Raw genomic sequence first — 25076 nt, 5'->3', positions numbered from 1 at the left:
TCACTCACAGGGCAACCCGGGAACAGAGCACCGCCCCCAGCCACACTGCAGCGAGACCCCAGAGTGGTCCGGGATCCCCGGGCCCGCAGCTGCTAGACTCCAACCCCAGGCCGGCGGCCACGAGACCCCAGTACGCAGGGAACCCCACCCCAACCCAGGTAACCCCAGGACCTTGGCCAGCCTGGCCGCTGCCAGACCTCCGCCCCCAGCGAGGCCCTCAGCCGCGAACCCAGCCCCGGGACGCCCTCCAAGCCCGGCCACACCCCGACAGGCCCGCTCCCCACAGCGGCCGACGGACGCTTACTCAGGCAAGCGGGCTGGCGTCGGGGAACAGCACAGCGTTCTAGCGCGGCTCTTCGCCGCAGTCCGAAGTGACGGCGGTCGCCCAGCGCGGGAACGGTGTGACAAGCCGCCCGGGCTCCGCCTCTCGGGCCGAGCCCTCCGCCCGCCCTTCGCCAACGGCCGGGCGTGGCCCCTCCCAACTACGGCCGCGGGGCAGAGGCTCGCGGCCCGGGGCGCCCCCTGCCGCCCCGGAGGCCGCATGGACGCCCGGCAGTCTGCAGGGCTCACCCGTATCTGGGACTGGGACTCCGCCTGAGACTGTTCAACTGCGGGAGCCACTTTCCCAGGCTAAACTGATTCTGCCCACTTCAAACCTTCCAAGCCCCAGCTGGCCTCTGTTCAGAGCCTGGGGGCGGTGGTTGGGGGGAGCCTGGAGGGGGCAGATGGGGGACAAGTCAGGGGTGGTAGAGAAAAACTGTTGGCACACCTCTCCGGGCACTACTGCTCCCTCAGGAGTCTGGTCAACATTTTGTCTTTATTACTACAACATAGGCTTTATTACTAATTTCAAAATACTCAGTTCACCCGAATACTTAGTGGCCATATATCACCACTAGAAAAGAGATCTCTAGCTTCCCCGGCCAGTGGGGATAAGGGTCCTTTACCTGAAGTCACCTTGTATGAGGGTTTGAAAAATAATGTCAAAAAAAAAAAAGATTATGTCAAAATCGCAGGCGGGGCTGTGGATTCCCTAATTCCTATATATTTGTCTTAACTAAATGTCACACACTTTTCTAGGAATGGAGGATACAACTCAGAGCAGAGTGCACCCGCTTACAGTGAAAAGAAAAACTTCCAAGTAAACAAATACATTATTTCAATGTGTAACAGTTACAGAAGCACCTACAGACATTTAGAGACGTCGTGGAAGGAAGATGACTGGAGAGAGAAAGAAGTTGAGAATGATTGCATGGTAGAGATCTTTGAGCTCTGTTTTTAAATATTAATATGAGCTCCCAGTTAGAAAAGTAAGGGGAAAGCACTCCAGGCAACGCTGACCCCTTATGCAAAGTTTCAAGGTAACTAAAAGTTGAAGTTGCAGAGGTGAAACTCCACCCCCCTCCACCCCTTTATTTTTCCCAGTAATATAAACACTGAGCATCTATGGTAGGTATTGGGGATAAAACAAGGAATAGAGACACCGGTCCCTGTGTTTTGGAACTTAGAATCTAGTGTGGAATGGGGGATAGGAGAAGAAAGAAGAATACCTAAAACAAGGAAATAACTGAAATAATTAAACACTGTATTAACTCTTAGGTGACAACATATTCCCCCTAAATTAATTCGGCTTAGGGGACAGAACTGGTTCCACAGTGGAATGTAGATTAAACTGTAAACTGTTTCAAGAAGTGGGTACTGGACACTTGCAAAACACTAATAGCTCGTATAGATGTTAATTTTTACAAACGCGCCAAAAGGCACGATCATAGCCATTCACGAGTTTCCATGGCCACCTTGGGACGCTAGAGAACGCCCCTCTAGGAAAGTTTAGCGCCAAACCACTACAAGTCAAAGGGCTTTACGCATGTGCAATGATTCACCGGGAAGTAAACTAGGAGGCCATTTACCATTCTCTCAAAAGCGGCATTCAGAACTACTTCTATGTCAACTTTTCCATAAACATCTTTTTTTTTTTTTTTTTTTTGGCTTTCAACAATCTTAAAAGTACCTACACCCACGTAAAAACAGTTCTCTGCCCCACTGCAGCTTTAAGTATCTACCCATTTTTAACATGGCGGAGGCCGAGCCTGCGCAGGACGAACAAGGAAGGTCAATTCCTGTTTCTGGCATAACGTTACATGCCCTTCTTCCGGTGCAGAAGACTATACCATTCCCTAGGTAATTACTGTTTTCGTCTTATTTCACACATATAATTTTCCAAGATAATAAGTTCTCTTTCCAGTAATGAGACGACTCCTCTGCCTCTTAACTATTGTGTAACTGCTGTGTATATAGCCGCGTCCCCCAAGGACCCCCGCCATCCCGCGGATGGTCCGTACCAACTTCACCTCCGGTGCTGGGTGTCATGGCTGCCCCGAGAGCCTAGTGTGAGTTTGCACCTGTGGTGGGGTGGGTCCGGAGCCCACGCCCGAAAACCTAGCTAGGTAAAGTTGCGTCTCGATTGCGGAGGCGACAGCTTATCCGATTCCTCGGCGATGGCGGCTTCCGGGAGTGGCATGGCCCAGAAAACGTGGGAGCTAGCCAACAACATGCAGGAAGCCCAGAGTATTGATGAAATCTACAAATACGACAAGAAACAGCAGCAAGAAATCCTGGCGGCGAAGCCCTGGACTAAGGAGTGAGGAGGTCCCTGGCGAAACGCAGGGGAGGGAGGGGTGGCGGGATTTTAAGAGACCCAGGGGCAGTGGGAGTTGGAGTCAGAGAGCTTGTCTTTCCCTCTGCAGCAAGGAGAAAGAGGGATCGTCTAAGAAATTTTGTTTTACCTTTTTATCCCCGCAAATAAAGCGTAAGACCCTCCACTGGGGCTTGCTTGATTCCCCCTTTCTGTCTCGTTTGCCTTGGGAGAATGGAAGAGGAAAACGACAAGCGGTAGTTTGGGGCTTTCACTTCTCAGCCCCCGTATTGTTACAGACACTCCACACTCTGCCTTGTACACTTTGTTGGGATCTTCAGCTGATTTCAGACTGGGACTACAGCTATTTTCAGATATTGAGTCAATCCAAGGGTCTCTAAAATAATTATGAGCCAGCTTTTTAGTCTATAATCTTTTAGATCTTAATTGCTTTTTGATTGCTGGTAATTATTTCAGAAACAACAAAGAGGCTCTACTCAGTCTCCCACAATGTTTACTCCACCATTTTTTTACCAGAAGCTGTAAATTATATCAATAGAACTTAAGGGTTGTTGCCCCTTAGCAAAACTCGTGTGTCCTGGGAGTGATGACAGGCCAAGGTTTCCTTACCGCGGTATTTATCCTTTCCTGACAGCAGATATTGTATGGAAAGAGTAAAAAGATCACACAGTCTCTCTAACGGATAGACAGGAAAGTGGTGGTCAACAACAAAAACCATATTTCATCTGTCTCACAGTTTTTTACAAGGCAAGCTTTAACTGTGGGTATTCAGATTCAGCAGTGTTTACTGAGTACTTACTACAGGCTGAGTTTTGAGCTAGGAATTTCCATATGTCATTAAATCTTTATGACAACACAGTACTGTATTTTTATTCCTTTTCTGCATATATAAAAACAAGCAAATACAGTAAATAACTTACTTCATAATTACACGGAGGCAATGAATTCTTAAGTGAACAATAGTTAAGACCTAAAATCAAATCTCACAACTCTTAACTAATTAGTTGAAATTTACTTATCTTTTTTTTAATCTCTAAAAGAGAAAAAAGACCTATCTGTTGGTGATGTTAGAAAGATTAGATGAGGTCATGTATAAAAAAGGGTCTAGAATGTATGTAATAGAAGCACAATAATGGACTGTCTTTTTTTCCCAGTAGATAGAGGAGTGAAGATTTTAATTCATGTCTTTACTCCCAAGGACAGGTCTCTATATTTTTCAGCTGTGATTGAAATCTGTGGGCAGACATTTTCAAAAGACTTCTCAAAGACACTGACACTCTTTACAGACTGGTTATTTTGCCTGGTTGTCTGCTATTTCTATAGCAGGCTGCATACTTAGATTGATATAGCCTATTGAATATTTTAAATGATCAGCCTCACTGTGTGACTGTATCTCCAGTTACAGTCATCCTCGATGTCTTCCACTACATCAATGAGACTGAGGTGTAATTTTATTCAACAGTAGTCTAGTCACATACACAGATGACAGACTGAAATACTGATCACGGAAAGACTAAAGAGTTTAAGCCTACATTTTCCACTTTTAGACTGATACCTCGAGAGAAGCTACAACCCTCAACACATTGTTCTCTCGGAGTACTATAAAAGGTTAATAATGCAGCTGGCACTTAAAAAGTTTTGTATGTGTCAGGCACTAAGCCAAGCACTTTATGTATATTATTTTATTCATTTCCTCCAAACAACAGCTCTATGAAAACAGGCACAGACATTAAGTGGCTATCTCAAGGTTACAGCCAGGATATGGCAGTAAAAGGGTTCAAACCTAGGTAGATGGATGTCAGAGCCCACATTCTTAACTGGTAGGCCTCGAAGGTTAAGTCGGAGAATAATGAGGCAAAACTGACCAACCAGGGTCAGAAACCTAGATTTGGTGATTCCAAAATTAATGAAGAAAAAGGCTATTGAAATGGTCGTGTAATTCCCTTCTGTCTACTCGACTAGCATATTTTAAAATTATTTCATACTTTTCCCTTCCCCCAATGGGAAGTAATTTGCAGGATTATGTTTATCATTTCCATCCCCCTTCAGGAACTCTGTCCTTTTATACTTTGTTTTTCTTTCCCTCATTCTATATATACGCTTTCTCCCCATTCCATCAGTGTAAATTGCCTCAATACTTGTTAATCTCTACAAAAACTGTCTTACAGCTGTACTTAGGAAAGTTAATTACACCGTGCCTTTCTTTTGTAGTCACCATTACTTTAAGTACTGCAAAATCTCAGCATTGGCTCTACTGAAAATGGTGATGCATGCCAGATCAGGAGGCAACCTGGAAGTGATGGGCTTGATGCTGGGAAAGGTGGACGGTGAGACCATGATCATCATGGACAGCTTTGCTTTGCCTGTCGAGGGCACTGAGACCCGAGTAAACGCTCAGGCCGCTGCGTATGAGTACATGGCTGCATACATAGAAAACGCTAAACAGGTAAAGATGCTATGCCCTGACGTTTGGTGACTGCAAGTTAAGAGTCTCATAGTTATTTTTGAGATTCTAAACCTAAAACTATCCTCCAACATTAGAGTTTATATTTTAAGTTATTCTCAACTATATGTAACAGATTAGCATGGATTTTTTAAAATTCTCGAGAGAGTAGATCTTAAAAGGTCTCATCACAAGAAAAGAAAAATTTGTAACTGCATGTGGTATCGGATGTTAACTGTACTTACTGTGATCATTTCACAGTATATACATATATTGAATCATTATGTGTGTTTAAAACCAAAAAATTGAAAATAACCTAAATGTAACTGAATATCAAGCTGATTAAATAAATTATATCCCACACAATGAACTGCCAGCCAGCCTTTAAAACAAATTAAAAGGTAGCTATCTATATATTTATATGAAACAAATCGCAGAATATTTTGTTGAGTGAAAAAGCAAAGTGTAGAATACTGTTGGTATTCTATCCATTGTGTGTTTTTATTAATCTACATATATGCAAAGAATATATTCTATATGCAAAGAATAACTGGAAGACAGGTGTGTAAGCCTATGACAGTAACATCTGGGCTGAGAAACTAGTTGAGGGGAAAGAGGTGGGAAGGAGACTGAATGACCTTATTGTACATGTATCTTGGTAATTTTGTGCCTTGACCGTGTATTATCTAAAAATTTTTTTTTTTTAAGCAGCATATGCTATAACTATTCTGCATACTGTTATTTAACTGTAGGGCTGTATAAATAGACAAAATCTCTAAGATTAAACAGGAACCTCAAGCTCCTTTGCTCTCTTCATTTGTTAGGTTGGCCGCCTTGAAAATGCAATTGGCTGGTATCATAGCCACCCTGGCTATGGCTGCTGGCTTTCTGGAATTGATGTTAGTACTCAGATGCTCAATCAGCAGTTCCAGGAACCATTTGTAGCAGTGGTAGTAAGTATTTTTACAACCAGTTGTAATTAATTTTCATGAAGATTTACTAAAGCAGTATACAGGGAAATAAAAACAGTATATACAGTATACAGGGAAATAAAAACAGTATGGTAAAGAGCAAGGCTCTGGTGCCAGCCTAGGTTTGAATCTAAATTCCACTTCTTTGTAGCTGGGACTCTGAACAAGTTATGTAGCTTCCCTGCATCTTTTCCCGCCCTCTGTTAGATGAGAATGTACACAGCACCTGTGTCTCAGTTCCCTCCACACAGTGGGCATTTGGTGGATGTTGAGTGAATTGATTAAATCAGGAATTGCTAGAACAGCTCTTGCTATGCTTAAAGTATTTTAGATGTAATTCAGGTTACTCTAAGGAAGGTAGAAATTGTTCATCTGTTAAAAAAAAAAAAGACTTCTGAAAAAGAGATGAGCAAATCTTTAATTAATACTCTTAAATAGTATAGTAACTAGATCTAATCTCTAAATTAATGATGAGATTTCTATATTCTGTTGAACTTCTATGATTTTCCAATTTGGTTATTTTTTTCCCTATTGGTTATTTTTAATTATGTGTGTGTGCCTATAATGTTATATGTACATATGTATTTCAAGGCTTTTAATGTTTAAACAAATAAGTCAGCAGATATTAAATATATCTTTCTTGTAGATTGACCCAACAAGAACAATATCTGCAGGGAAAGTGAATCTTGGAGCCTTCAGGACATACCCAAAGGTAATTTGAAAAATTCCAAGTTCTTATAGTTTTTCGATTTTTAAATATTTGGTTTATTTTTAAAGATGTGTTATAGTTAGTATCTCATTTTGTCCTAAAACAATTTAACAGTATTTACAAAATAGAAGCCCAACTACCACAAATTGTCTTTAGCAAAAAGGTAATACATTTGTGCTGCATGTTGTTAATTCTACTAGAAAAGCAGTGTTCTTTTGTTAATAAGGATTTGTGTATCACGGCCATCTACTATCTACTGCAATCTGAAATAGATATGAGCACAAGTGAGTATCACCTAAGGACAAGAAAAATTAATCTATAAGCCAAATCTAGCCTTCAGCCACCAAATAGGGTTGAGGAAGAGTATAAACAATATACTTTTCTTTTATTAGGCATCTATGTTCAGTAATTGGCTCCCCCAAGTGAATGTTTCTATAAACAGAAAGTCACATAAAAAACATATGTTTTTCCTCTGTTGTGTTTAAGTCTTCTATTTTCTTCATTTCTGTTCAGGGCTACAAGCCTCCGGATGAAGGACCTTCTGAGTACCAGACCATCCCACTTAATAAAATAGAAGACTTTGGTGTTCACTGCAAGCAGTAAGTCATTTAAAAATGTATCTGACGCTAGAATCATCATAAGAAACCTCAGAGATCATCCAGACCAAGCCCCTAATTTTATAGATGAGAAAAAAATTCAGATGAAATGATTTCATAATACCTTTTAAAATAATAGTAAGAATATATAAATTTAGGATAATATTTGAATCTTTATTAACAATTGTTTTAATCTAACATGTTATTTGCCTTTCTCTCATCTATATACGTTTTATCAATGTATAAGATACTTGACCTGTTAATGAAAGTAAAAGTTGAAGGAAGCTGTATGCAGGGCCAGCCTGACACTAGCAATTTCTACAGCCCTCAATGTACCCAGTTTTCACATAGCAAAATTTCTCCCTACACATTTTTACTCCAAGAGTTAAAGAAGTCATACAAAAACTACTTAATTGTATACTCCTTTAAAACAGTGAATTACATCTCAATTTTTTAAATTGGTAAACCAGTGAAGACAATTTTCTCCACCTTCTAAATATATCACCTCTCTTACTATCACCTTGACCCAGGCCACAGCCATCTGGCGCTTAAATCAGAGCACTAGCCTTCTAGCTAGTCTTCTTGGTTTTGCACTTCACCCCACCCCTTAAAGGTCTTTTGTCAGCCAAACAGGTTCTGTTAAAATGTAAGTCTGATCATGTTCTTCCTTCTCAGAGTAATTTCCTGTCTCATTAAGAATAAGATCTATAGTGCTTACCATGGACCACACAACCCTATGTAGACTGGCCCCTGCAATCATTCTGAGCTCATCTCAGTGACTCTACTTCTTGTCCCTAAGCCTTTGCTGTGTCTATTCTAGCCATAGTGGCCTCATCATGGTTTATCAGATGTACTAGGCTGGTTCCTGCCTTGGGGCCTTTGCACTTGCTAATCCCCTGCCTGGAACATTCTTCCTTATTTCCATGTGACTCACTATTTCAGTCGCGAGTGTCTATTTAAGGGTCACCCTATTTCAGTTAGCACTTTCTAGTCACTCTTACCTTTCCCGGCTTCATTCTTCTTCTTAGCACTTGTGACTCTCTGATATGTTTTTGCTTCCTTCTTATTGACCTCATTAGAATGTGAACTTCATGCTATATCCTAACAATTAAAATAGGTTATGGTACATAGAAGTGTGGGCATCCCCCTAAAAATAAAAAAAAAGTTTTTCCTAACTGATTACTGCTGTCCCTTCTCTACACCTCCTACCCTAACTTCCGGGAATACTTTACTACTTGTGTGCTACCACTGCTCTTATTTTTCTGTTCAGAATTCCTAGAAAATACCCGAATTTCTAGAATTTAATTTTTAAATATGTCTGATTTCAGTCATCCTTGGCATACTTCTGGAAAAAAAAGATTTTTATTTTTCAATGAGAGGTTTGTAATTAAATCACTTAATTTGCTCTATTGAAAAGAATTTAAGCCATTCCTGTTTGAGAGAATTGCTCCTAAGCATGAGGACATCTTTGCTGTAATACTTTCACTTTCAGAGTTAACAGTGAATTTTTTTCATTTATATTGAGTTGCAATTTCAAAAATTTATACCTTTAATACCTATTCTACTTCTCTCATCACGAGCAGCAGCTTTTGAAACAAAAAAGACTGTGAGGCATACTGTGCTTTCTGTACCCAAACAAACCTGCATTTCCTGTTTCTTCTGAGAAATGAGCCTGTCTAAGAAGAGTTGCTGCTTTCTAACTACCTGCATTGCTAGAGCCTAGAATTTTGAACCTGGAATAAGCAGGATGTTCAAAGATACTCTCTTACTTAGGACCAGTTCCTAAATAAAGAGTAAACTTTTTTAATAGGGCAGATAAGTTGCTTATTTTTATTTCAAATCTTCAATGAAACATAGTGCCAACTTAAGAGCAGACTCATTATAGATCATTTCCTAAATCATTTGACAATGAGCTATAATTTGTAGTTTACACTGATCTTTTTTCTTTCCTACTTTAAATTCTAGATAATAATCCAAAGTTCATTTTCAACATAGAATCTAATACAGATATTAAATATATTTAACTTTGAAGAGCCTTAGTAAAAATAGGACACAACGGGTTTTTTAAATTAGCTTGTATGTTATCAATGTTATACAAGCACATAGTTTAAAGGATCAACTGGTTCTATGAAAGTACCATTCCCTTTCCCCCACCCCCAGAGGAATCACTTAAACTATTATAGTTATACTTCGTTTAAGTATTTACCCCATTAACATCAAACAGCATGCTGATAGTGCTACTTCTTGATTTTCAGTTCTAGGCAGTATCTATTATTGACTTCCTGTACAGAAGATGAGGATTTAGCTCCACGAGTAATTTTGAATATTCTTCTTGCTTTCAACTCTGCTACTGAGATTTGCAGCTAATATTAGACCAAAAAATTTCATTGCATCAGCCTACGGAATTAAGACAGTAATAACATTAAGGTGATCCATAAATTTTAAAACATAAAAGTCTATTCTAGACCCTCCAGTTTGAGCTCCCTTTTTTTCCATCCTTTATAATCTACATCTTTTGCTCTACTCATCCTCTTTTTCCCCTAAAGTATCAGAGGTACAACCTGTCGTTTCTAAATCTGACCTTTCCACCTGAGCCCTTGCCTCCTCTCCCCATACCTAACTGTCTCAACTCCCAGGGCCTCACTTCTTAAACAATGTCTTAAATGTCTACACTCTGGATATAACAATAAGTTAGACCATGAGGTTTTGATAACAGACATAATATCATATCCTTTTGCTGCCACTTTCTGTGGTGTTGAACCAGTCTTTATTCTAGAGTTGTTTCTTCGGCCTAGAATGGGAATAATAAATCTTTCCTGTGGTGGTTGTAGGAAAGATTAAATGAGAATATATATAAAGCGCCAGGACATAAGTGCTCAAGAAATACACTGTTTCCATATCCCACTTCCACATTTCACTATAGCTGTGTCCTTTTCATCTACACATATGCAGGGGTATCTTAATCTTTATAAAGCCCTTACTTAGAATTGTCTTTAAATTCTTACTCTTTAAATTTCTTCACTCCTGAATTGAAAGAACACACATTTCTGTTGTGTCCCTGTGCCTTTATCTTTGACACCACTAACCTGAGAGGGAGGCCTTTTTCTCCTGACATCTGCCCCACTGCAGTGGCATCCTTTGTGGTCTCCCCGCCTCCCGTTTCTCCTCTGACACATCTTACCACAGCCAGCTTTCTCAAACACTGATATAAACGGCTATATCATTGATCTGCTCAGACACCTTCCATGAGTCCCACGTACCTAGAAGATAATTTCTTAGCCTTTTATGTAATGTCCTCTGCCAGCCAGACCCCAACATAGCTTTCTAGGTTTCCCTCACAAAATCCTGCTCCCACTAAACTGTCCAGGCAGGCTGATTAACTTATTGTTCCTTTCATGACTTTCCTTTTTGTGAGTCAGGGCAGGCCTTAGGCTTCCTCCTTGCTTTTAACATAGCCACACTATAGACTCATGTCAGGGTTACTTGAAATCCTGCCTTTTCCCTGGGGCTTCTCAGGCTGTTCTGTCTATACTGAGAGTACTCACTATCACCAACATTTAATTGGCTGATGATTAATTTTAAATATGCACTATAACATCACTTACTGTTACTCAACATATATCATTATATTTATACTTCTCATGGATTCATCCCACATGTCCCATGAAAATGGTAAGCTCCTTAAGGTGGAGAAGTCCCTTGTATTTCTTTATAACATAGTGACATATTTAAGTATTTATTACTTAAAAAAAAAATAAGTTTTTCAGACATTTAACCAAATTTCCCTTGCTATCCCTGATTATAAATTAGGCACCTTTAGAAGCAGCAGCAATTCTTTTATAAGCTTTAATGACCAACCTTTAAGTTTTGCTTTTCCAAAAAACAGTTGGTCCTGATTAGGGGATTAGAAAGGGAGGAATCAAGAATCTACATGTCATTTTTGGTATTTTTAAAAGCCTAACAAAAGTTATAGCTAACTTTGGAGAGAGGCAGTTCATTACTGTTGGCTGAAATTTATGAAGTCAGTGACATGGGTAAATACATGTCATTCAGAAATTTTGATTAGTTACTAATAATTTTTTGAGAATTTCTGGGCTTTACAGAGGGGAGAAATATTACACGAGAATATTTGCTTAACTGAATTGAAACCACCCCCCTGAAGAGTAAGGAAACCAGGTTTACCCGTTATTCTGTTGGACTAAAAATTAAAGCATGACTATTTGGATATAAAATGTAATTAACTTAAATCTGGCCATAACCTTTATGTGATGTGGTTGAATGTTTTTTACTTACTAGATTTGTGGTTTTGTTTCGTAGATACTATGCCTTAGAAGTCTCATATTTCAAATCCTCTTTGGATCGGAAATTGCTTGAACTTTTGTGGAATAAATACTGGGTGAATACGCTGAGTTCCTCTAGCTTGCTTACAGTAAGTACTATGCTTGCAAAGAATGTGTCTGAATTTTATCAATCAACATAATTTGTTTCATATCTGAAACTCTTTTTCATGGAAAGACTGACTTTGCCAAGATGGTAGGCTTGGGGGCAGATTCTGCATGACCAGAGGTGGATTGGAATATCAGGCCAAGCCAGGATCTGTACTGTGTACTATTGAGACGAGATGAGGGTGAGACTACCTCTGACTTAGTTAGAGAAAAATGCCAATAGTGTTCTTTGTTGTGTGTCTTCAGGTAGGACTCTAGTTACAAGAGACAGGAGACCCAACCAACCTGGCTAAAACAATAAAGAGAATCATGTAAGCTGCAAAGTCCAGGAGTACCAGGAGTAGGGCTGACTTCAGGCACAGCCTGAGTTTGCATTCAGACAGTATTATGAGGTCTTGGTCTTCCTTTCTCAGCTTTGATTTCAGGTCAATTGGTTTCAGTTTCAGACTTCATGTGAAATCAAGATGGCAGTATTAGCTTAGACCTCCCAATTCCACATTCAAAAGAAAAGATCAAGATACACACACACACACACACACCACTCAACATATTCCCAGGCAAAGCCTCACTGTGTGTCTGAGTTTTGTAGGTCACATGCCTATCCTTAAACCTGCTCTGGGCCAAGGGAATGAACACCATGAGTGGTTGGGCCAAGGCAAGTGCTTTACTGCTGGGCTGGAGTAGAAGAAACTCTCTGGAGCACTTGAACTAAGAATGTCCCCAAAAGAAATCAGAATATCACTACCTTATAGCAAGTAGATTGCTGCTATCACCAAAAAAGAAAAAGTCAATATTTTCCAATATATCATTAAAATCTAATACCTAGAAGAGGATAGAAACTTCTACCTAGATCTTAGTTAAGGAACAGTTTTATCTTTTTTTTCTTTTTTTAAAGTAAGCCACTTCATATAGTACAGTATAGTATAGTGGTTAGAACCACAAAATTTGGAATAAGATAAACTCAGTTCAGAAACAAGTCTGCCATTTTACTAGCTGTGTGTGACCTTCACAGCATTATTTAATGTGTCTGAGCCTTTCTTGGGCCCAATGATAATAATACCTACATTGTTAAGTACACTGAGAATTATATGAAATATATATATAGTAATTAGCAAAGTACTAGGCATATAATAAAGCCTCAATAAATTATTTTTTGCTCATTTGATTCATTGTACTCATGGGTAAAAACCTCACTTGAACACATTTACTATGAATTTACTATATTTTTTTTCTTATTTCTTATCCTCAACAGTCAAAAATAGTAAATTAGAAAGAAGGAGAGTGATCATAATAGCAAACATTTATTAAATGTTTTCTATGTACCTAGCACTGCTAAATGCCTCATGTGTCATGTTTCCTTAGAGGCAAGTATGCTGATAGCAGCCAGAAGTGACACATGATGGCATGGGCAGGAAGCAGTAAGACTGGAGCTGTCTGAACCTTTGTACAAAAGCAGCCAGCTCTACTTACTCAGCCTGTGGCTGCCCCTGTATTCTAGCACTGCATACACTGAGGACATTAATAATCCAGAAAAGGTTAAATTATATTTCCTCCTTTTTTGGTGTAGTTTAATACCTAGTACATTACAGCATTCTAAGAAAAAAATATGTAAATAAATGTATGTCATCTCTTTCCCTTTACAGCTAAAGCATGTAATCTAAAAGCTACCAGAAAAAAGTTACTTTTGATTTATATTAGTTTTTTCTGTTTGAAATGTAATTGGTTTCTTTTTTCATTTTAATAGTATAACTGTTTCTGCCATCCCACATTTTTAAATCTGCAGTTAAATCTTCTAGATGTGAAGTGATCTACAAACATTAGGGTTTTTTCCCAAATCTGCTGGGGAAGGATGTATTGGTGACCTAAACCATTTAGATCCAGACAAAGTGAATATAATTGCTTGTTTAAAAAATTATCATAAGTTTGTAAAATCACTGGAAAGCTGGTAGCATTTTAAAGGGCTCTTTGTAGTAACTATGATGACAGCAAATGTTTTTAAAATGTCTTGTGACTGAACTATACTGCCTTTACAGTATCTTACAGACTGAGCAAATAGAATAACATAAAGACATTCCAGTAGAAACTTTCAAAAAATAGTACACTTAAGTACACTTAAGTGTACATATGTAATTATTAAACTTTTGGTTTTTAAAATTATGAAATATCAGCAGTATATAGAATATTTCAGTTTACCAAATGTGGGTGTGCATGTGCCAACTCTTCGTGACCCTGGACTATACATAGCCCACCAGGCTCCTCTGTCCATGGGATTCTGCAGGCAAGAATACTGGAGTGAGTTGCCATGCCCTCCTCCAGGGGATCTTCCCAATCTAGGGATCAAACCCACGTTTCTTATGTCTCCTATATTGGCAGGCGGGTTCTTTACCAGTAGCACCTCCTGGGAAGCTCATGTGAGTATATAGCAATACTCTAAAAAAAAATTGTGGTTATAGCTAGGTGGAGGGGATGGTAGGTATTTTCTTTTACATACATACATACATATATATATATGTGTGTATATATATATATATACTGCTCTACATTTTCTGTATAACGATTAATTTTGTAATTAGAAAAGCTAAAACAAATGTAATTTTTTAAATGTTGTCATAAGTACTAATTCTGGAAGCTCAACATGAAAAACTAACAAAATTAGTTAACAATTGTTAAGTTTTTGCTAGGTGTCATCAACAGTCCTACAAGCTTTGTATACATCACTCACAATAGCTTTAAGGTAGAAATTATCACCATCCTCCCCCATTTTCACAGAAGACTGGAAGGCATAGAAAAGTAAAGGACCTCTCCCAAGGCCTCCTAGCTAATCTGCAGGAGGACCACAACCTAGACTCAAATCTCTGTACTTCAAAGCCTCTTATAATAACAAATTATTAGATTTAAGCAGTCGAAAAAGACAATTCCAAATTTAATCTTTAAACTATAAAAGGGGAAAATTTCTACACTTCAACTGCTTGAGCTTTGGAATCAGTTTTTGCAAGTATAATTTGACTTCTTACTTCACTGACTATCCACTTGGATTTCATAGTAGAATTATTTGTAAGTGAAATATTCTATATGGAAGGAAATTTACATATGTATATTTCTTTACGTGATAGACTAGTATTGTATATTGATAAAATATCATTTTCCCCATAGAATGCAGACTATACCACCGGTCAGGTCTTTGATTTGTCTGAAAAACTAGAACAGTCAGAAGCCCAGCTGGGACGAGGAAGTTTCATGTTGGGTTTAGAAACACATGACCGAAAGTCAGAAGACAAACTTGCCAAAGCTACGCGAGACAGGTGAGAACAAATCTATTCCTACCCCTAACTTTTTTTTTTCTCAAGATTTGTAAATAACAGGATTCAAATTCCTTACAGTTCAACCTATAACTTACAGTGGTACCTAAATGTTAACTTACTTGAACCTTTAAGGTTGTCAGATGCAGGTTTTAACTTTGAAAATTTAGGAGACAGTAAGTAAGAATATTAAAGGCTTATGGGTCTGGGTGATGTTGTGAAAAACTCCCTTTCACCTTTTCCAGCTTCAGCCATAAAGTATAAGAAAGAAGACCAGTCCATTGCTGGGTCTTCAAACAAAAACCAAAGCAAAACTTTGCAAAAAGATATATCCTAATCTATTCTAATCCTTTTGTGAAGGATTAAATTAGGATTTCTTAAGTTTATCAAATTTCAAATTGTTACAGTTTTAAGCCCTAAATATCAGAGAAATGATTGTTATCTCTCAAATTATTTTTCTGAAATAATCCTTTATACAGTAATTTCGTATCTCAAATCTCAGTAAAGAATTTATTAAGAACAAACTTGAGCTAACATGTGAAATAATTACATGATCCTTCAGATGCATACAGAATTGGGAAGACTAATATTCACTTTCACAAAAATTTGAATTTTAATATGACAGGGGTAGAGAGGAAAGGAAGATTATGTTGACATCTATATAAATCAATATCTTGGTATCCATTTTGAGAAGAACTGAACTAGTTGATAGGAAAGAAAAGAGAGACGGAAGGCTGAAATGTGTTGGAATAGAAGCTATCTTGGGTTAGAATGACCTCATTTATTTATTCTCTGTGAGTAATAAAAGGTATAAAGGAAGCAGCCTGGATAAAAATTACATTTTTCTTTGACGTTAGGGCTTACTTTTGATACTTGCTCTGAATATGTCATTTTGCTCATCTATCTTTATATGTGTCTGATTTATAGTTTTATCTGCATTTACATCTCAGTTTCTTATGAAGCAAAAATGTCACTGTGGGAATGTAATTGTATAGGAGGAAAAGTAGGAAGGAGAAGTGTAGTAGTACAATAGTAGAGAATTTTCCTTTGGGGAGTAATTTTATAAGAATTGCATCTTTTCTGAATTTTGGTGGTTTGTTTTTTTTTTTTTTTAATCAGTTCTAAAATCTAAGTCCTTCATCCACTAACCTAACTTTACCTTTGAGTTGTTTGAAGGATGTCTATGATTATTTCAGGAGAAAAAGCATAAGGTTCATTAAAATAATTTTTAAAAACAATTCCAACTAATGAACAACAAGAGAAAGCAGATTTTAGTGTAATATTGGAATCAATCTATATTTCTGATTTATAAATAACTTCAGTAACCTTCTAAAATAGAACTTTCCCCAAATAATAAAATAACTTGAATTTTATCAGCTATTTACATTGTCATTTTTTTGGAAAAATTTAATAAGTTAGGAAATAATCAAAATACATGCAGAAGGCTAAAAATCACTATGGTATACTATAGAGAGTAAACTGTAGATTGGTACGGTATACAGTATGTTTTGCAGAGTATAAATAGGACCAGAATCATTATTAGGGGTGCAAGGATGTAATTGGGGGGGGGGGGGGTAGGGAAGTTGCATGTTTGAAACAGTTCTCAGTTCTTGTGACATCATGTGATATGTTTTTTCTTTCTAGCTGTAAAACTACCATAGAAGCTATCCATGGATTGATGTCTCAGGTTATCAAGGATAAACTGTTTAATCAAATTAACATCTCTTAAACAAGCACCAAGTAGTACTTTTGCCTGAAAGCCAGTATGAGGAAAAATACTCAAGTAACACTTTAAAACCAGTTACCAAAAATCTGATTAGAAGAATAAGGTGCTCTGAAGGTGTCCTGAATATTAACATCCTATAATAAAATTCTTTAAAATGAAATTGTTCTTTTGTTGTTTTGTGGGAGGGTTTACATTATTTTTCTAGTATCCTTTAATGTTCTAAAATATGAGAGAAAGAAATATTAGAACTTTCCTGTTTTAAGAGTCTTGCCTGTTTAGTCAAAGGATTTCAGCATTTCACTTGCTGTACTATCAGAGCCAGTTTCAGTTTGCCTAAGCCTTCTTCTTTGTCTACGGCCATACCACCCAGAACGTACCTGATCTCAGAAGCTGAGCAGGGTTGGGCCTGGTTAGTACATGGATGGGAGTCTGTCTGGGAATACAGTGTGCTGTAGGCTATTTTGGGGGCTTCCCAGGTGGTGCTAGTAGTAAAGAACCAGCCTCCCAATGCAGGAGATGTAAGTGACACAGGTTCAGTTCCCGGGTCAGGAAGGTCCCCTGTAGGAGAGCATGGCAACCCACTCCAGTATTCTTGCTAGAGAATCCTATGGACTGAGGAGCCTGATGGGCTACGCTTCATGGGGTCACAATGAATCAGACCCGACTGAAGTGACTTAGCATGCATGCATGCAAACTTTCTTTTGATCTGTTAGTAAAAGGACAATTTAATGTAACATTTTTATGTTCCTATAAAACATTAACCAAGTCACACCATAAATTATTTTCTGCAAAGTCAAATAAGTTATTTGAGACAGATTCTAGCACAGGTATCTAAGTCATTAAAACATCCACCAAGTGCCTTTACTGAATGAGGCCCAGTTTTACTCTCTGGAGATACTCTGAACAAGGTAGACCTTGTAAATTCTCTGAACAATGGAGTCTAAAGCTAAGTTAACAAGAACCTAAGTATACTGCTGTGAAGGGAGAATTCAAGTGTGCTGGAAACTACGCCAAAGCCTTTGACTGTGTGGATCACAACAAACTGGAAAATTCTTAAAAGAGATGGGAATACCAGACCACCCTACCTGCCTCCTGAGAAATCTGTATGCAGGTCAAGAAGCAACAGTCAGAAATGGACATGGAACAACAGACTGGTTCCAAATAGGAAAAGGAGTATGTCAAGGCTGTATATTGTCACCCTGCTTATTTAACTTATACACAGAGTAAATCATGAGAAACACTGGGCTGGATGAAGCACAAGCTGGAATCAAGATTGCCGGGAGAAGTATCAATAATCTCAGATATGCAGATGACACCACCCTTATGGCAGAAAGTGAAGAAGAACTAAAGAGCCTCTTGATCAAAGTGAAAGAGGAAAGTGAAAAAGTTGGTTTAAAGCTCAACATTCAGAAAACTAAGATCATGACATCCAGTCCCATCACTTCATGGCAAATAGATGGGGAAACAGTGGCTGACTTTATTTTTCTGGGCTCCAAAATCACTACAGATGGTGACTGCAGCCATGAAATTAAAAGACGCTTACTCCTTGGAAGGAAAGTGATGACCAACCTAGACAGCATATTAAAAAGCAGAGACATTACTTTGTCAACAAAGGTTCATCTAGTCAAGGCTATGGTTTTTCCAGTGGTCACGTATGGATGTGAGAGTTGGACTACAAAGCTGAGCACCAAAGAATTAATGCTTTTGAACTGTTGTGTTGGAGAAGACTCTTGAGAATCCCTTGGACTGCAAGGAGATCCAACCAGTCCATCCTAAAAGAGACCAGTCCTGGGTGTTCATTGGAAGGACTGCTGTTGAAGCTGAAATTCCAATACTTTGGCCACCTAATGTGAAGAGCTGACTCACTGAAAGAGACCATGATGCTGGGAAAGATTGAAGGTGGGAGGAGAAGTGGATGACAGAGGATGAGATGGTTGGATGGCATCACCAACTCAATGGACATGAGTTTGAGCAAGCTCCGGGAGTTATTGATAGACAGGGAAGCCTGGCGTGCTGCAATCCATGGGGTCGCAAAGAGTCAGACACGACTAAGTGACTGAACTGAACTGAGGAACTCTCAGGAGGAATACTCCCCCAAAGAGGAGCTACCCCAGGGAGGCGATTACTTTTCTAAGCAAAGAGTATAACGATATGTGGAAGGCCTGAGGCAGAGAGCAAGAATCTAGAACCATTAAGAACTGAGATTCAGTTAGACCTGAAAGTAGAGTAGTACATGGGGAGTGACAAGCGATAACTTTAGTCAGTAAGGTAAGTATAGATCCTGCGGGGGCCTTTTGGACTTTATCCTAATAGCAATAGGGAGTTATGAGAGTTTTAAGCAACAGAAATGTATTACACTGATGTTTCTAAGAGCACTAGGTTAAGTTTTGACGAGCGCTAGATGAGATCAGATGAGATGATTTGTGGAAATAAAAAATGAGAAGAGGGCCCAAGACATGGCAAACATCAGACGTAAAATGGTTAGCGGAAGAGGAAATGTAAAATGTAAAATGGTTAGCGGAAGTGGAAGAGCAGAGAAGTAAGAAATCTTTAAGAAGTAATTTATGAGTGACTTCACATGTGGCCTAGAGGTCAAGGAAAACAAAGTCTTAAAGTTTTTCATTAAATTTACCAATGAAGTGGTCTTTGGTAAAATGAGGAAGCCAATTAACATTAGTATCCAAATACTTTCTCAGACAGTTGATAATATAGTAGCATTTTTGGTCTCGTTTTTATACTCCTTTAAATAAAAGCAGGCATCCCAGTTTCAGATGGCTCAACCTGACCTTCATTTTTAGGCCCTTTTAAAATAAAGAATGACTGCCCCCAATGAGTGGGGTTTCCCAGGTGGCGCTGATGGTAAAGAACCTGACTGCCAGTGCAAGAGACATAGGAGATGCGGATTCAGTCCCTGGGTCTCAGGAAGATCCCTTGGAGGAGGCCACTCCAGTGTTCTTGCCTGGAGAATCCCATGGACAGTGGAGCCTGGTGGACTACAGTCCATGGGGTCGCAAGAGTCAGACACAACTGAAGCAACCAAACACGCGTGTACGCCCCCAATAAGCAGCTAAAATCTGTTTACTGCCACAGCCTTCAGTGATACTAACTCATACTGAGCCATTCAATTAGAAACAATAACAAAGTCTTTGAGGTTTCTCTGACAGACAAGATTGAAGGCTTGACAAGTTTTGACATGAAAGAGTAAGGAGTCAATGAAGTCACCATGAAAACAAACTGACAGTTTTCATTCTAAGATGTGAATACTATTATCCATATTTAATTTGACATTTGGTGATCTAATCAACTGAGTCATCTTGGTTCGATGGGAAATGCCTAGCTAACAACAAAGAGAACTGCCAGAAAAAGAAAACTTGTCAGTCCTAACTTCACTGGATTCAGTATTTCAGCTATGATGCCTTGGTTGCAAGTAGCAACAAAAGCAAACAAAAACAGTTGCTTGAACGGAGAGTTCATTGGTTCACCTAACTTCAGAGTCCAAAATCATACCTGGCTTAGGCATAGTTGGATTAGTCTTCTGGTAATGGTTCCCAAGCTCTGCCCTCCAGATGCTGACCTAAGTCTCAAGCTGGATACCTCCCAAATGGCTACACACCACACCATTTAGTCACTGGAAAGAGCTGCTCATGGCTGTCACAATACGGTTCTGTCTTCACTCTGACTGGCTAACTAGGGTCATGAAGAGCTACCCCTGGGATTATATATAGTGACTAGTTTAGACTAATTAAGTTTATTTATATATAAGATTATTTATATACATAAATATAATTTATATAAGATTATTTATAGTGACTGGTTTAGACTAATTAAGGGCAACCCCTGCAGCTGGGAGTGGGGTCAGTAATACACCAAATTCATGACTACTACACAGTGAGGCTAAATGGATACCAAAGAGACAACCAACGATGTCCCCTCTGCTTTATAGTCCAGTCCACGAGAAAATAGCCCCAGAAAAGAGTATTTGCATTTTATTGTAAATTAAAAAGTAAGAACCTTTATAAATATTTCTGAAGTAATTTTTTAAATTTTAATGTATTGTCATGAACATTTTTTGTATAAGTGATCCAATTCATAATACTGAGATTTTAGGAAATCAAGGCTCAATTTGCAGCCATCATTATTCAGAAACTAAGTCATGAATTGGCGTTGCCTTTTCCGGCAGAGTATTATCTTATAGCCTTGAGCTATTTAGGAATTAAAAAGGCCATTTTCTAAGTCTGGTTTTTATTCAGCTTCAAGTTTTTTCAGAGATAATTTCTCAAGCTCTTTGGTGATAACATACAGGGAATGTCAATCATCATCAAAAATTTAATCCCAACATCCAAGTAATAAAGCCAAAGTGAGAAGCACAGGCTGGAGCAGAGATGGAGAGAGAAGTCAATGGATATGCACTGGGGACTGGGACCCATCAAGGGACAGCAAGATCCCAGAACTAAGGCTGCTCCAAATTTTCCAGATTGTTTTAATATCTCAAGGTCCCAGTTCCAAACAATTCATCTCAAGGTCCCAGCTCCAAACAGTTTGACAACATTAAACTTCTATATATATTGTTGAGATTTTATGCATTTAGTATCATTTTAGGTTACACTGTCCAGTTATAGAAGGACTTCAATCTACACATTTTATTTACCAATTAACAATAAGACACCACACAAGTTATTCTGAAATCAACTGTACTGCCAAGAACAAACAGCCAACAGGGGCAGAGAAACCATTTGCGCTCCGCTGTTTCTGAATTTGGAAAATCAGCTCTGAAACTAAACATCATGTGCTCCATCTGAGAGATCAAGTCTGAAGACTGTTGTTACAAATTAGTATGACTACCTGGTATTCAGGATTTTGAAAAATCACTGCATCACACAATAGAATAAATAAACTGCCCTATAGTGCAGCCACTTGAAAATAAACACTGAAGAGCAGGAACGTAAGTAACTTTACAGTGAGTCAGAGGGACTGTTTGGGTGTTGGAGAGCTGCATACTGCAGAGGTTCAGAGTTTCCAAAAACCGTTCTGTGAGTGATGAGGTACAGATGCATAAGTCATGCATGCAGAGAAGAGTTCATTTATATTGCTAAGTCTGCACTGTATCCACATGCAGCTGACTAAAATGAACGGAACACAGAGTGTTGAGTTTCCAAAGTTTCTTTCTAAATTTCTGGATTGTTTTAACTATAAATGCCAAAGAGACACACATGGGTGAGCAATGTGGTTTTTTGTTTTTTGAAGATATAAAAATACATGGAATGATGGCTCTTGGTTTTGCTCATCTGTTTGATATAAAGGTTGATTATATTATGATAGGGTAATTATTTCACTCTTTTAATAATTGATGTGTCTATGTTACTGCATTTGAAAATTAAATATCGAGTTGTATGTTCTCTCATTCTAGTCTATCTTCAATACAAGTTTTAGCAGCAGATAAATTTACCTCCTTAGAGTCAAATGCTAGTTTAAGGACTTCAAGTAATCAGTCTGTTCTGAAGTAATCAGTTTGTAAGTTTCTAAAAATTTCTAACCCTTCTATCCAAATATTACTGGAAGAAATGCCATTTATCTTTATAAAGTTATGATCTACTTATTTTAGAAAACTAGTAACACAAAAATCAGGTCAACTGTAACCAGACTGGTGTATTTAAACTTTTGATCTCAGAAATCAGAATATTACAAAAATAAAGAACTCTGTCATTTCAGGTCAAATTTGGGAGGAAACAGCTAAAATCATAGCTTGATAACTAACACCAATGATTAATTGCTTTTTCAACATGTGGATTATCTTGGTGCCAAAAATTATGGAACAATTGCCTAACAAATTGGAGAGTCCCTGATGTCAGTGCTCATATTTTCTTTGGATTATACTAAGCAATTATGCTAAACTTTCTAATGACTGAGTAAAATGGTATTGTGCCTTGGGGCACATTTTGATGAACTGCAGTTGTACTTTTCATAACCTAAGAGGAATATGCATAAAGCAATATATTTTTAAGAATAGAGCTTTGTGACCTTTATGTTAGATTATAAGGGGGTTATAAATATCTATTACATAACTATGAATATGTTTACCATTACAAAACATAACTTTAAACTACTTTCCTTCCTGAAAATTTAAGTTTGTATATCTCTAAATAAATGTTTTATTTAAATTATTCATTTTTGTTCCTAGAATTTTCACTTTATACTCCATGCTCAATGTATTATTTAAATAAACTTCAATTTATTATTTATATTATTGATGATACTAGTAAGTCCTTTAAAACATGTATGTGTTTAGCTTTAAATCTTCTACTTCAACTCCTATGTAATCCTATCATTGCATGTGTTTCTAGTATACTTGAGGATATTAAGATTCTGGGCTTAAATAAAATAACACAAATTAGACTAAATAAACGATTAATTTATAATCTTATATGAGAGGGCATACCACGTTGAATAATTACAATCATCTGAAAAGTTCTATACCTTCAGAGAAGTTAACTTGATATACCACCAATGTAAGAGCTATACACAAACATCACTTTCCAAGGGAGATTATTTTTTAAGTTTCTAACTAGTCTTAATATTCAAGGTAAAACAACACATTACCTAAAACTGAGGAACTATGGACTGTTGAAATAATAATTCAGTTAGACAGACATCAACACTATGGATTTCTAGTTATCTCAAGATCTAAAAATAGTTCATTAACAAGTGCTTTAAGCTATTATGGGAAATAGTATGGAGATTTCTCAAAAAACCTAAAAATAGAACTACCATATGACCCAGCAATCCCCTCCTGGGTATGTATCTGAAAAAAACAAAAACACTAATTGCACCCCAATGTTTATCATAGTATTATTTACATTTTCTAGATATAGAAGCAACCTATGTGTCCATCAATAGATGAATGGATAAAGAAGTCGTGTATATGGTGTGTGTATATATATATATATTATATATATATATATACACATATATTTGCAACAACATGAATGGACTTGAAGGGTATTAGGCTAAATGAAATGTCAGAGAAAGACAAATACTGTATGATACCAGGATGATACTATATGGTATCACTTGTATGTGAAATCTAAAAAATATAGCAAACTAGTTACTAAAACAAAAAGCAGACTCACAGATATAGAAAAGCAGTGGAAAGTGGAAAGGGGTAGGACTACTATGTATAAAATAAGCTACAGGATATATTGTACAACACAAGGAATATAGCCAATATTTTGATAACTATAAATGGAGTATAACCATTAAAAATTGTGATATTACATACCTATACCTATTATAATATTGTATATTGGGACTTCCAGAGTGGTCCAGTGGCTAAGACTCCACACACCAAATGCAGGAGGCCCGTGTTTACCCCTGGTGGAGGAACCAGATCCCACATGCTGCAATTAAAGATTCCACCTGCCACAATGAAGACAGAAGATCCCACATGCAGCAACTAAGACCCACACAAGCCAAATAAATAAAAATACTATACAGCAACTATAACTCAGTTTTAAAAATGCTTTATCTATTTCAGTAAAGAACAAACTGAAACAAAAGCTCTACTAAATTTGGGATTTGGGAGCACAAGTTGAAATTACACTTTCTAATTCTCAGGCTCCTGCTAAAAGCATCTTTGATAATACTATATTCATTACACTAATATCACACTATAAGAACATTACATGTAGTTGGTAAGTATCTGTTCAATGAAGAAATAAATACAATGGACATTTCAGTTTACTTTTAAGAAACATTAACAATGTATGTTTTTAGGATGACAAATATGTATGCCTTTTTATGGGAAGCTGACTTGTTTCACTGTAAGATTATGACAAATGAAAATCCTTTCCCAAACTTCTTAGCAGATTTAAAACAAGAGTGAAAAAGAGTTTTTTAAAATTTTTCAATAAAGGATCACAATAAAGGATCATTTACTGGAGAAATATGCTAGTGGAAATGCACACTAGTAAAAAACAAAAACAAAAAAATGACAACAAAAAAAGCACCAGTCATTTTCAAAACAAACAAGAAGGATGAAATCCTTTTCAAACACATAAAGAATCTGCCTGCCAAAGCAGGAGACACAAGAGATGCGTGTTTGATCCCTGGGTCAGGACCAGCCCCTGGAGAAGGGAATGGCTACACATTCCAGTATTCTTGCCTGGAAAATTTCATAGACAGAGGAGCCTTGTGAGCTATAGTCCATGGGGCCGCAAAGAGTCAAACACGACTGA

General features: G+C 37.8%; 2 protein-coding genes across 12 annotated transcripts in view; one reads left to right on the top strand and one right to left on the bottom strand.

Annotated features, from left to right (window-relative positions):
- The window catches only part of CSPP1 (centrosome and spindle pole associated protein 1), a 108826-nt gene extending 108377 nt beyond the window's left edge, over window positions 1–449 (bottom strand). For 7 of the 9 annotated variants that reach the window (XM_043879459.1, XM_043879460.1, XM_043879462.1 and 4 more), the window contains exon 1: window positions 305–437. The gene's annotated coding sequence lies outside the window, so the exon portion shown is untranslated. Of the gene's footprint in view, window positions 1–304 lie in introns of all 9 variants that reach the window. The other 2 variants (XM_043879464.1, XM_043879467.1) reach the window with 1 other exon arrangement.
- Window positions 450–2054: 1605 nt separating this feature from the next.
- On the top strand, window positions 2055–17005 carry COPS5 (COP9 signalosome subunit 5). Of its 3 annotated transcripts, none has more exons than XM_043879455.1 (8): window positions 2055–2181; window positions 4868–5102; window positions 5924–6052; window positions 6717–6782; window positions 7293–7378; window positions 11693–11804; window positions 14974–15122; window positions 16764–17005. In XM_043879455.1, the coding sequence occupies exons 1-8, from the start codon at window positions 2075–2077 to the stop codon at window positions 16846–16848; spliced, it is 969 nt and encodes a 322-aa protein (XP_043735390.1). In that variant the 5' UTR covers window positions 2055–2074; the 3' UTR covers window positions 16849–17005. The 3 variants fall into 3 exon arrangements, with proteins under 3 accessions (XP_043735390.1, XP_043735389.1, XP_043735391.1); XM_043879454.1 differs by having other exon boundaries at window positions 2164–2641; XM_043879456.1 differs by lacking the exon at window positions 2055–2181 and adding an exon at window positions 2512–2649.
- Window positions 17006–25076: the final 8071 nt, after the last annotated feature.

Source organism: Cervus elaphus, chromosome 21, assembly GCF_910594005.1.
Source record: "Cervus elaphus chromosome 21, mCerEla1.1, whole genome shotgun sequence".
NCBI lineage: Eukaryota > Metazoa > Chordata > Mammalia > Artiodactyla > Cervidae > Cervus > Cervus elaphus.
Note: the sequence above shows the minus strand (reverse complement) of the source record. Positions and strands in the feature narration are given on the sequence as shown.

Bases quoted from the DNA above. Each gene is read 5' to 3' on its own strand.
- COPS5 (XM_043879454.1), top strand. From the start codon at position 2,499: ATGGCGGCTTCCGGGAGTGGCATGGCCCAGAAAACGTGGGAGCTAGCC. The intron at 6,783-7,292 runs GTAATTTGAAAA...ATTTCTGTTCAG, and splicing joins CCTTCAGGACATACCCAAAG to GGCTACAAGCCTCCGGATGA. The intron at 15,123-16,763 runs GTGAGAACAAAT...TTTTCTTTCTAG, and splicing joins GCCAAAGCTACGCGAGACAG to CTGTAAAACTACCATAGAAG.